Source organism: Mustela nigripes, unplaced genomic scaffold (genome assembly GCF_022355385.1).
Source record: "Mustela nigripes isolate SB6536 unplaced genomic scaffold, MUSNIG.SB6536 HiC_scaffold_76, whole genome shotgun sequence".
Taxonomy (NCBI): Eukaryota; Metazoa; Chordata; class Mammalia; order Carnivora; family Mustelidae; genus Mustela; species Mustela nigripes.
Window position 1 is genome coordinate 3,654,967 of NW_026739491.1, and position 13,413 is coordinate 3,668,379.

At 38.7% G+C, this 13,413-nt stretch overlaps 1 protein-coding gene across 1 annotated transcript in view; it reads right to left on the bottom strand.

Moving 5' to 3' along the window:
* LOC132008267 (nuclear pore complex protein Nup160) overlaps positions 1–13,413 on the bottom strand; it is a 52,124-nt gene that overhangs the window by 15,822 nt on the left and 22,889 nt on the right. The window contains exons 12-23 of the mRNA XM_059386807.1: positions 11,983–12,066; positions 11,469–11,639; positions 10,613–10,712; positions 10,168–10,333; positions 9,188–9,315; positions 8,936–9,096; positions 5,707–5,840; positions 4,948–5,018; positions 4,243–4,402; positions 3,301–3,370; positions 2,624–2,722; positions 1,562–1,681 (exon numbers count right to left, since the gene is read on the bottom strand). Of these exons, the coding sequence (XP_059242790.1) occupies positions 1,562–1,681; positions 2,624–2,722; positions 3,301–3,370; positions 4,243–4,402; positions 4,948–5,018; positions 5,707–5,840; positions 8,936–9,096; positions 9,188–9,315; positions 10,168–10,333; positions 10,613–10,712; positions 11,469–11,639; positions 11,983–12,066 (1,464 nt within the window). The remainder of the gene's footprint in view (positions 1–1,561; positions 1,682–2,623; positions 2,723–3,300; positions 3,371–4,242; positions 4,403–4,947; positions 5,019–5,706; positions 5,841–8,935; positions 9,097–9,187; positions 9,316–10,167; positions 10,334–10,612; positions 10,713–11,468; positions 11,640–11,982; positions 12,067–13,413) is intronic.

Genomic DNA, 13,413 nt, shown 5'->3' on the forward strand with positions numbered 1-13,413 from the left:
ATTTGACATAAGCAGAGGGAGTGGGAGAGGGAGAAGCAGGCTTCTGCTCGCTAGGCAGGGAGCCCGATGTGGGGCTCGATCCCAGGACCCTAAGATCATGACCTGAGCTGAAGGCAGCTGCTTAACCGACTGAGCCACCCAGGCGCCCAAAACATTAGCATATCTAAATTTATTCTTTTGTGAGAGTTCTAGTATTTTCTTCCCAAGGCCCGCTTTGGGGTCCATTGGAGCAGTGATTTTTCATGTTTTTTGAATCAGTAAGTTTCTTGTGATGAAAGCTACAGAACTTCTCCACAGAAAAAATACAAGCATCATTTTGCACAAAATTTCAGGGGATTTATCAATTCCTCAAATCTAGCCAGCCTCGATTAAAAATCCTTAGAATTAGGGGTGACCAGCTGACTCGGTGGAGTGTGCAACTCTTGATCTTGGGGTTGTTGAGTCTGAGCCCCACAGTGAGTGTGGAGATTACTTAAAAACAAAAACCCTGGGGCGCCTGGGTGGCTCAGTCAGTTAAGTGACCAAGTCTTGATTTCAGTTCAGGTCATGACCTCAGGGTCGTGAGATTGAGCCCCTTGGCAGGCTCCATGCTGAGCCTGCTCAGCATCCCTACCCTGCTCATGTGCTTTCTCTCTCCAAAATAAATAAATAAAATAAATCTTGAAAAAATCCTTTGAATTCAAAATAATTTCATCAGAAGGATGTGGATGGTTATTAAGAGCTATAAATCTATTTCAGTAAAAATTCATCTATCTTGTGGTGCTGGTTGGCTCAGTCAGTATAGCATGTAACTCTTGATCTCAGGGTCATGAATTCAAGCCTCACAATGGGTACAGAGCTCACTTTACACTTGATCTTAGCCAAAAGGCCGAGAAGCGATACAGAGCTCACTTTAAAAAAAAAAAATCATCTGTCTCTTTTACAAGCAAGGAACCAAATGGTTATGCCTGTCTCTGTCGCATTTTTCTTTTTGGTGGGAAATAACAGGTAACAACAAATAGTTACCTAAAGCTTAAACATCAAGCATGGTTAAATGTTGTGGTGACAGACACAGAGACTTCAATGAAATGAGGCTTGAGGCTTGACTCTCTGGGAAAAGGGGAATAGCAGGTAGAAAGGTCTTGAGGGGAACAGAGTGTACGCCTGGCTTGCATGAGATAGTAAGCACACCACTCTTTCTAGAACTAAATGACCAGAGAAAACACTGATGGGAAGAAAGGTCAGGAGGGACAGCGAGGTCCAAATCTTAAACTAAGGCTAAATACAGTATTCCAAGTTAATTCCTTGAGCTTTAGGCAAGACTAGTGTCAATAAAGTTCTGATGACCACGCTAATAAACTGGTATCATGATGGGAATTTCACTTAAGTTAGAAACACTCACCTATTTTATTAAAATACACATTTCTTTAATTTCTCCAGGCAAATTCGTTTCTCTTCTCTTGGAAGTTCAGGGAATGATTAAGTTTTTACATTACTTTTCTTCCCAAATATCAAAACAATGATTTCAGATACATTTTTACACAGGGTGGTTTAAGAAGGACCAAACTACATCATAATGTACCTTATCATAATACTGCATCTTGGGGGTGGACACAATCTCTCCATCCTCTGAGCGAATCAAGCGATCCAAGAACTCCTCTTTGCCCACCTCAGATGCTGCATGGCGGAAGCAATCCAGAGCCTGGAGAAATAAAAGAATACAAAATGACTTACAATGAACTGTTCTAGCTGCTTAAGTCACCGGTGTGGAGGATAGGGGAGGGGAGCGCGGGGTGGGGGAAGGGCAGGCTGGTTTCAGGTGCTAAAGGAAAGCCAAAAAAGAAAAATTAAGACTTGGCTACATTTACAATGTCTGCCATTCTAAATTCTATTTGACACATTATTTAATATTTTTCTTTAACTTATCTCACTTTTTAACTTAAATGCTATTAAAAAGTTAACTTTAATAAGAAAATTGACGGATAAATATACAGTAGCATAGTAACATGTTAACATTTGTAGAATTTGAGTGGTGAGTATATGATTGTTTATTTTAAGTGTTTAAACTTTCCTGCATGTTTGAAAATTTACATAAACAGGATGTCAGGGAACAAATCAGAAAGGTAAACTTTGGGGCACCTGGGTGGCTTGGGTTAATTAAGCCTCTGCCTTCGGCTCAGGCGATGGTTTCAGGGTCCTGGGATAGAGCCCCACCATCAGGCTCTCTGCTCGGCAGGAAGCCCCGCCTCCCTCTCTGCCTACTTGTGATCTCTGTCTAATAAATAAATAAAATCTTAAAAAAAAAAAAAAGTAAACTTCCATAATGAGGATGAGAAAGCAGCATAAAATTAAAAAAGTATATGATGAAAACATGTAACTGAGTAATAAATTTGATTTACAAAATTCATCCCTAAAAACACCAACACAGAGGCAAAAGGGTTTTAATGCCTTCTTCATGCTTTCCCATGTTCTAACTAATTTGCAAAGCACATGAAAGCTGAACAACCCCCATATGGTTCTTGCTGGTACTAATCGTCTTTATTCTTATCTAGAGGATTCCACGCCTCCCATCCCTCTAACCTAGTTAAATGGAGACTGTGTCCTCTTTGCACTGAAGTTGGTTCATCATTCAAATGCAATTTACCTTCTGTCCCTCTCCTGTAACCAGGTAGCATCGTCCCAGCATAAATCGACAGGAACCAACATTGACTTGACACCAGGGACGCAGCAGTTGAATATAATCCTTAAAGGCATAAAAGGTGCTTTCTGATTAGAAAACAAATATAAGGAGATAACCACTCCCAAGTTCTTCAAAGACAGAAAAAGACAGACAATTAACACAAAAGGCGTATTTCCTGAAATCATCTGGAAATTAAAATCTAATCCTGTTAATTTACTCTTGTATTAGGTTAGATACTTAAAAAAAAAAAACAGGACTCTAATAACACCATTACATGTAAACACACAAACACTTTTCTGACTTAACAATTTTCAACTTTTGTATTTACTGGTTTAATGACTAGATTCCTTTAAAGGATTTATAGGAAGACAATGGTGTGTTTGTTTTAGTATAAAGAGAACCTAACAGGATTAAACAAGCAAAACAAGATACTCTAGAAAAAAAAAATACACTAGGAATGACATGTCAAGAAAGAAGTAAAGAAAATGTCTCTGGGGCATGTTTTGGTACACTCAAGTTTAAATTATTGTGGTTCTTATTATTAGCCGGTTAAAGTGTAGATAACATTTACACAGAAAAAAATTTCTGAAATCCCATTCTTTACCAGAATGATTAAACCTGAAATATTCAATAGCACTCACCTGCAATTGTACATACTGACAATTTCCCATCAAACATTCCAGAAAGAGACACCCGGGATTGCTAGGCCATCTAGTCACTGGATAAGGAGATTTTTTAACTTTTTTGGCAAACATACATACGTGTATGTGTGTATACACACACATATTGGACATCAAAGTCCACGCAATGACTTAATTTTTATTTATTTATTTATAAATAATTTTTTAAGTTTTAAATAAACATGAATGTATTATTAGCCCCAGGGGTACAGGTCTGTGAATCACCAGGTTTACACATTTCACAGCACTCACCATAGCACATACCCTCCCCAAATTGACTTAATTTTTTAAAAAGAAGGTAAAGAGAAGGTGGCAGAGCACATGTTCTTATATTAGACAAACATGGTTTGAAGGTTATATACTAGAAGCCTAGTCACCTAACTCAGAACTCAATTAACTATGGCTAAACCATGTATTTCAACCCTGGGCAACCACTTCCAACTCTGATACACTGTACATACTGGTGACGCCACTGGACGCCCAGCTTCTACCATAGTGTCTGAGATACAGAGCCATTCAATAAATACTTGAGGACATATAATGTTTCAAAAGAGATCTAGGTTTTAAGCACCCAATCTCAATAAGAATCTTCATTATACAGGGAGAATAAGAGCCTTAGGCTATTTAGACAGAAAACACATTTTTAACTGGCTTTTATTATTTTTTTTTAAGATTCACTTATTTATGAGAGAGAGAGAGAGAGAGTGAGTGAGTCAGGGTAGGAGCGGGAGAGGGATGAGCGAATGAATTCTCAAGTAGACTCCCTGCTGAGGGCGGAGCCTGACGCAGGGCTTGATACCAGGACCCAGACATCATGACCTGAGGCAAAGTCAAGAGCTGGCCACTTAGCCAACTTATGGAACCACCCAGAAGCCCCTAACTGGCTTTTAAATAAAAGGATACAAAAGCTGCAGTAAATAATTGGTAGTTGCAGTAATCATCTCGGGCCAATTCAACCCAGTTTGGCTCAGAGGTGCCTTTGGTTGAGAGAAGAGATGAGATATGATATGTTTTCTTGCAACTTCTTGGAAGAATAATTCCACAACTGTCTGAGGGCTAGATACTTAAAAAGAAAAGGTTATGACAATCGTCAATTTGTGATAGTAGAGTCAATTTTCAACTAAGATGATTTACTAACTCATTTCACACTTCAAATAAATAACATTTATTATTTCAAAATATAAAATGCATCATGGGTGTAAGCAACAGCAATATAAGTAAAAGCAGTTATAAAGTATGAAGTACTATACAAATGCAATAAAAAGCCATTTAAATCAACAGTGCACTCATTCCTTATTCTTTTCACTGATTTCACTATACCTAAGTGTCTTTGGGAGTCCAGGACCCCAGGTTCATGACCTGAGCCAAAGGCAGACTAACGACTGAGCCACCTGGGTGCCCCCATATATATGTTTATATATGCAATACCCTTAGTTTATGCCTGATTTGGGCTGCCTGGGGTTTCATGGACTCCCTTTTGCAGCCCTCAGGCCACAGCTTGCTTATGAACCTCCCCAAATGAAAGCAGCAGAAGTGGTAAAGGATCTGTTTAATGAATACCCAATAAACGCCAAATTTATAATCAAATTCACACAGTCTAGTCCTTACCAAACTTATTTGCCATTATAGCACCAGAGTCCGTCAGTTCCAGCACTGACAAGTGTTGGAGATTGGACTCCCTGTTGAGAACAGAGAAAAATACAGCAGTTCTACAAAAATATTATTACGAGTCTCCCAATGACATTGTTAGTAAGTTGTACATAAAAGCTCTATGGAAAGCATATTACCAAAGAAGATAGTTTATCTTACTGAAAGTGTAATTCTTCTAAGTAATAGATTCTCCTTTTTCTTTTGGTTATAAAGCAGCTTGGCCTACCTTTCCTAACTAGTATGTTTTTGTGTGGGGTCTAACTTGCCCTGTGACCTCATCTATTTGGCCTTCAACAGGATTTATCTTTATATTAAACACACACACACACAATAATGGTACACCTGAAACTCATGTAACATTGTTGTGTCAACTCCACATCAATTTTAGAAAAAGCATTAAAAAATGGGTAGTTAGCGTAAAACTCTCTCAACAGTTTCTTAGAAATAACAAATTTTAGCAATTGTGTATGTTTTCAATTTCCACTTAAGAATAAACATTTTTTCTTTTCAGAAAACCACATATATAATAATGTATATCTAGTATTTTGGTCCTTTTTATAAACTGCCTTCAACCTTTGGAAATCGAAGCAGCTAAACGCTCTGAATTTTATAGGCAAATCATGGAACTGCATAATGTTTACAATTTTTTTTAAGACAATGAAAAAAAATAACCAAACTCATACTTTATTTTAAAAATAACGAAATAATGAAACTCACAGTGTGTCAACTGGAACATCAGTTGCCAAGCATTGACTTCCCCACTTAATGAGATAATAAGACAAGAGTAGAGGAGTTGTTCGGTGTAGTAGGTCTTGCTGGTCTTGAATGAGCTGACCAGCTCCCAAGATCACCTGTACATGACGGGTGGGGTGGATGAGACCATACATAGCGATTAGTGATGGTAACAAAGTTTGGGTGGAGGTAAAATTATTATTATTATTTTTTAATTTATTTGACAGAGATCACAAGTAGGCAGAGAGGCAGGCAGAGAGAGAGGAAGGAAAGCAGGCTCCCTGCTGAGCAGAGAGCCCGATGCGGGGCTCGATCCCAGGACCCTGGGATCATGACCTGAGCCAAAAGCAGAGGCTTTAACCCACTGAACCGCCCAGGCACCCTGGGTGGAGGTAAAATTAAAACAAAACAAAACAAAAAAAACACAGTTACAAAGGGCACACACAGAAAGCAACATATATACATAAAGGCTACACACCTTAATTTTAGGGTAGCAAAAATATCTACCCAAAGATTTAACAGTACAAAAATGCTGATGGTTAAAGAGAAAAGAAAAGTGTAACTTTCACTGAATCTGCGGGCTCAGAATTCAAGAACAGGAACAGGGAAATCTAAGCCCTTCCTTATGTGGATAAAAACAGTTTTGAACATTACAGGAGAATTTGGAAATACCACCAAAAGCCTTAAAAATGTGCATAGGTTGTGACTAATCAATTACAGTTTTGAGAATTTATCTCAGAAATATAGTAGAGGTGTACGGATATTTATAGGTATGAGGAAGAAACTGGCAACAATCCGGATGGTCACAAATGTGACTGGTTGAATAAAACTGTACTAGGTTAACTATTAAAAAGAATTTTGTAGGGCGCCTGGGTGGCTCAGTGGGTTAAGCCGCTGCCTTCGGCTCAGGTCATGATCTCAGGGTCCTGGGATCGAGTCCCGCATCCGGGCTCTCTGCTCATCAGGGAGCCTGCTTCCTCCTCTCTCTCTCTCTCTGCCTGCCTCTCTGCCTACTTGTGATCTCTCTCTGTCAAATAAATAAATAAAATCTTTAAAAAAAAAAAAAAAAAGAATTTTGTAGTAGAATACTTAATGACACGTGAAAATACTGATTAGCTGTGTGAGGTAGAATAAAAACAATCAGATTACAAAAACACCATGTAGCATATCCTAATTCTAGAAATAAACAAAACGTTTGAGAACAAAGGGTCTACACCAAAATGTTATCCCAGTTGTCACTGGGTCCATTACAGAGGAGTTTTAATTTTTCTTGTTTACAGACAGAGGCTTACATATAAGGCTTGTTCTATAATGAACATCTATTCTATACTTAGAAAAAAAAAACAATGGTTATAATTAACAAACAAACAAAAAGCCCCATAAAAACCCCTGAGGAAATGTAAGACTGCAAAGACTAAAAAGAACTCACTAATGGCTGCTCTAAGTACCAGCCTCTCGGGAAAGGCCCCTGTATCTCCCTAGTGGTCCTGAACAAATCATCTTCCTAAATGTCCTCCTTACTTTTACCCGAAATTCTACCATTATTAACATATTTGAGTTAATAAATTCTGATTTGAAATATATAAATAGCTCTGTGAGTCCCAAAGGCCTTGAATTTCTTTTTACATTAACAGGAGTTAGTGAGCCAGACCCCTTGTCACACTTGGATGAAATGACCCACTGAGAGACAAGAAAGGCATTCTCCAAATATGGAACATTTAGTAGTGGAACAAGAGTTAGGTGGCCTAAGAAGATTAGGATGAAGAGGAAGCACAGAATGGAGCTGGGAGGACCCCAAGGTAGCACACACAGTTGGTTGAGAGTCTGATCAGGTCATGATCCTAGGGTCATGACATGGAGCCCTGAGGTGGGCTCCAGGCTGGGCATGGAGCCTCCTTGAGATTCTCTCTCTCCCTCCCAGCCCCCCAACCTATGCACATGCTATCTTTCTCAAACAAATACATACATCCTAAAAAAGAATGTGCTTAGGCTAAATTTTGTACTGCAGAAATACAACTCCTTTTCTTCTTCCTTTCTCCTCCACACTAAATGGTACCCTACTATCACAAGCAAAGTCGTTACTAACAATACTAAAATTTGGAGAGCCACCCTGGGAAATTTCCCCACCGCTATACATACAAAGATTAACTGCAAATTAACCTGCTTCATGTGTGCTTTTTTAAAAGCTTAATTATTTAATTTTTTAAAAAGTAGGCTCCATCCCCAGCGTGGAGCCCAATGCAGGGCTTGAACTCATGACCCTGAGATTGAGACCTGAGCTGAGATCAAGAGTCTGACACTTAACCAACTGAACCACCCAGGCACCCCTATTTAAGTAATCTCTATACCCAACATGGGACTCAAACTCAAGAGCTGCATGCTCTTCTGACTGAGTGAGCAGGTGGCCCATGTAATATATGTTCTTTTTTCTTTTATTTTTAAAAAGTTTACTTAATTTATAATTTTATTTATTTATTGGACAGAGAGAGTGCGCCCACACAAGCAGGGAAAGAGGCAGGCAGAGGGAGAGGGCGAAGCAGGCTCCTGCGGAGCAGGGAGCTCAACATGGGGCTCTATCCCAGGATCCCAGGGTCATGACCTGAGCTGAAGGCAGACACTTAACTGACTGGGCCAACCCAGCGTCCCTGTCATGTATGTTCTTAATCTGTATTTTATTTTAAAGATTTTATTTATTTATTTCACAGACAAGGACCACAAGTAGGCAGAGAGGCAGGCAGAGAGAGAGGGGGAAGCAGGCTCCCTGCGGAGTAGAGAGCCTGATGTAGGGCTCGATCTCAGGACCCTGGGATCATGACCTGAGCTGAAAGCAGAGGCTTTAACCCACTGAGCCACCCAGGCGACCCCTTAATCTGCATTTTAGACACTCACTACAGGTCAAATGTAGGTGACAGAGCAGTGAACAAAGACAAAAGTCTGCACATTCTGCTCTGTGTGAGTAGGGTTTTTTTTTTTTTTTAAAGATTTTATTTATTTATTTGACAGAAAGAGATCACAAATAGGCAGAGAGGCAGGCAGAGAGAGAGAGAAAGAGGAGGAAGCAGGCTCCCTGCTGAGTAGAGAGCCCAATGCGGGGCTTGATCCCAGGACCCTGAGACCAGGACTCGAGCCGAAGGCAGAGGCTTTAACCCACTGAACCACCCAAGTGCTGCTTTGTGTAAGTAGGTTTTATAAGTTTCCCTCAGGCAGTACTTACAGCATCACCCAGCCTCATTAACAGATGTTGTAATATCAAAAGGTCTCGGCAAATGAGGAATCGAGTACTGGCAATTTTACACACACCTCTGCAAACAATACACGCTGCTGTGTTGCTACCATACAGCTGGGAAAGATTCATTCGAATATTCAAAGGCTGAGCTATAATGAAGAGGAGGAAAAAAAGGAAAAGAAGTTAAAAGGAGTTAAATCGTTTTCTCTAAATCAAAGAGACACGTTTGTGGTCATTCACCTGGATTGAACCCCTTTTCCATTTCCACTTCTGTCTCATAGTCCATTTCCCGCACAAGTAGCCCAATGGCCTGGATTGGGTTCTTGATCTCTTGCAGTTTACTGCAAATATCCTCCATCACATTTTCTCTGGAAGGACAATCAGAAAACTATTACTACTGAGCATACGTAACAAAGACTCTATAAATCCTATAAGCTAAGGGCTCTATGGAAACAGGAAGACCAAATACGCAATAAGGGAGTGGAGATAATCACTCTGGCATACAAGATACTTTAACTTCATATAGCAAATTTTTCCTCATTCTTTTAGAAATGACAGACAAAATGCATTTGAGAAAATACTTTTATTTTTTAAAAGATTTTATTTATTTATTTGTCTGAGAGAGAGAGAGAGAGAGATCACAAGTAGGCAGAGAGGCAGGCAGAGAGAGGAGGAAGCAGGCTCCCAGGACCCTGGGATCATGACCTGAGCTAAAGGCAGAGGCTTTAAACCACTGAGCCACCCAGATGCTCCGAGAAAATACTTTTATGTTTTAGAACTTATAGCTCAGTTAGTAGTTAATACAGCATAATCCAAGAGTCTGCTTCCAGATCTGAATTCATGTGTTACATTTCCTGTTTAAAAGCAGAGACACCAGGGTGCCTGGGTGGCTCAGTGGGTTAAAGCCTCTGCCTTCAACTCAGGTCATGATCCCAGGGTCCTGGGTTCGAGCCCGGCATCGGGCGCTCTGCTCAGCAGGGAGCCTGCTTCCTCCTGTCTCTCTGCCTGCCTCTCTGCCTACTTGTGATCTCTGTCAAATAAAAAAAAAATAATAAAAATAAATAAATAAATGCAGAGACGCCTATTCAGAATTACAGCAACTCATTTTAACTTCAAACCACTACTTTGCATGGACTTGAATGTAATTAAAAACTTGATGTTGGCACTAAAATTTGCTAAATTTCTATTAGGAAATGCACTTTACCCTAAATTCTCCTTACACATCAATAGTGATCAAATCTTCCAGAATCTGTTCTGCAGCCTTTTCTGGAGACTGTAGGTTGTAACAGCTCATTTCCATCACTGCTGACATATCCTCAGTTATTGACTCTCCAATCAGCCGAAGGCATTTTATAAGACACATAACATCCCGAGCAACATCCACATCTACAAGTAAGAGAGAGTTAACATTCATGACTCAAGCCAATGAAGAGTCACTGATTAATATTATACTAACATAAAATATTAATAATTAAACACCAAGAATCTATCTGAGGTCCTGGAGATGCTCAGGCCTCTTCAGTTTTCCTCACATATCTATACTGTGGTAAATTGACTAGGAAAGGTCACAGTGGCAATCGAAGTTTGTTTTTTGCATCCACTTGAAAAAAAGCATAGGGCTCATGAAGGAAGGGACTTAAATATGGACACATTAAGTATTATTACCATCAGATATAGCTGCCTCATCCTCTGCCAAAAGGTTTTCATCCGGCAGGAGATACAAATGATCCACTAAGGAGGAAGGCACAAGGAAAGACAGGTACCCCTGGAAATACAAATCTTCCAATTACACTTTTTTCAATGAATGTTTACAGGTATAAAAAAATTGAGACCTGAATCTTATGATGAGGAACACCAGACACATCCAAGCTGAGAGACATTCTATAAAATAGGTATAGTCAAAAAATGTTAGTGTCATCAAAGACAAAGAAAGGCTGACAAAAGCTCAAGATTAAGCTAAATAAACATGACGACCAAATATATCCAAGAGCTTAGACTGGACCCTAGATCAGAGGAAAAATTATGGGCATAAGTGGTAAAATCAGAATGTAACAGTACAATATCATATAAATAACGAATTACCTGATCTTTAAATTGTGCTGTGGTTATGTAAGATTACACTGTTTTAAAGATACACAGTAAAATATTTAAGGAAAAAGGGCATAATGTCTATGACTAACTCTCAAATGGCTTAAGAAGAAAAATGTGTCTGTATAAAAGGAAGGAAAGCAAATGGAAGTTAACAAACGAATCTGGGCGAAGGTCATACAAACGTTCTTTGTGCTACTCCTGTAACTCTTTAAAATCTGAAATCACTTCAATACATAATAAGATAAATAAAGGAAAATGCAAGAAAATTAAAAATATTAAGGAAGACTATCTAAATAGAAATGAACTATAATTCTGAAAGAAAAAAGAATACAAAGCTCTAAAAACTAACTACAACATTTGAGAGACTGATAGTTTGAAAGATCTGCAGAAGCATCTAAAGGAGTTCTTCTCTATGCTTTAGCTCCCTTACTTTTTTCAGCAGGCAGACCATGTTTGTGTGTGGATTCAAATGCAGGGCAAGAGGATGAGAGAGGGCTTCTTGGTACTGTAGACAACAGGCATAGAACTTGCACCAGAATTCCTGTTGTAAGTTTCGAAATTCCTCCTGGGAAAATTCATATTCTGTTACACTTCCTTGGAGCTGGCAAAGAAGAAAAAGGGGGAAAAGAAAAGAGAGAGAGAGAGAAAAATTCTTAATACCATTTGGGATCTTTCTTCCCCAAAACATAACTGTCTAATATCATTTTACTAAGTTAGAGCCAAATGAAATATCCCTTATGCATTACACACCATTAACTACATATGTAGGATATGTAGTCAAAATACATATATATAAAGATATTTTATATATATAAATCTCAAATTAAAAGGTTTAAACATTTATACTTCCTACTAACAAGGTCCAGTGAACAATTTGAACAATTCCTCAGTACCAATCTACCCTGTACCAAGAGATGATCATTCTTTCTCTACCAAAACCTCACCTCACTTTCAACAGCTAAAGTGACTTCTTTCTTTAGGTCACTCCAGGAAAGATCTAAATTCCTCTCAGTTCCTCGGCAGAAAATCTAAAATTAAAAGAGACATTTTAGAGTATTATATACTAACCAAAACTAAATGAAAAATACTTGAGTTTGGAAGGCACTGGGCCAATACAGTTATATAGCAGAAACTGAACATGCCTGAACAAATAATTACTGTATATAAAATCATAGCAAGTTTGAAATAATTTTCTTTTTTAAAAAAATTATTTCTGTAGACCAGAAACAACAGAAATCCATGAATCTGTCAGAATTATAATAGGATATATAATAGGATAAGCTAGATTACAAAAAAGCAAAAAAAAAAAAAAATTCCCCCAAACCCTGAAAAGCTATTACTACTCAGCCAGAAGGAAGATATAAAATGATGCTAAAAACACACACCCATGACTGGCACAAAAGCCAGTCAGAGTATTGTTGGGGCTGGTCACTCTAATAGGAATGGCTCTCCTCAAGGAGAGCATTTAATAAATGCCTTAGTGAATATTTAACATTTCAGTGTACAAGAGATAATATAGGACATCTACATTTCATTGTTAATAAGGAAGAAGTCAGATGGGATGAAAACAAAAACACCTTAGGAGAAAGTGACCGTGTCACCCTGAAGTTTTAGCAGAGAGAAAACAGAAACATGCAATAGCCAGATATTTAAGAATGTATGTAAAAGAAAAGTCAAGGGTCTAGAAATGGTATCACCTGAAAGAAAGGAACTGGGTGTATTTAATCTGGAGAAAGACAAGAGGGAAAGATTCCTAAAATATTTGACTAGTTGCTTTCTAAAACAGAGACATGTTCTATGAAGTCCCAAGAGAGAGAAACTGCCAAAAGGACAAGGACTAAATTTGATACAATACTGGAAAGAGCATTTCTTTTTTATTTTTATTTTTTTACAGGGATAGTGAGAGAAAGAGAGAGAGAACGAGCAGGGAGGACAGGAAGAAGCAGGCTCTCCGCCTAGCAGGGAACCCCACATGGGGCTCAACCCCAGGACCCTGGGAACACAACCTGAGCTGAAAGCAGACACTTAATGGACTGAGCCATCCAGGCGCCCCTGGAAAGAGGTTTTAACGACACAGCTCGGAAAAAGTAACTCACACAAGACCAGTGAGAAACTGATCACTGGAGGCAGAGACAACTGGAAGTTGTTGGAAAAGCCTCAGAAGGTATTTCTTTGTGTGGAAGGTCAGGTGAGGAGATTCTGAGGGACCTTTCAATTCTCTGAGTGATTGTTCTATTTTTAATCCACAAAGTTAATGGCAATTTAAGTAAGCCAAAGTGACTTTAAAGTAAAGAATCCTTTTGTGAAGCATTAATTATCTCTTAAGGCATGTGACTTTGAAGATTAGATTTTTAGAGTTTTTTTTGGAATGTGAA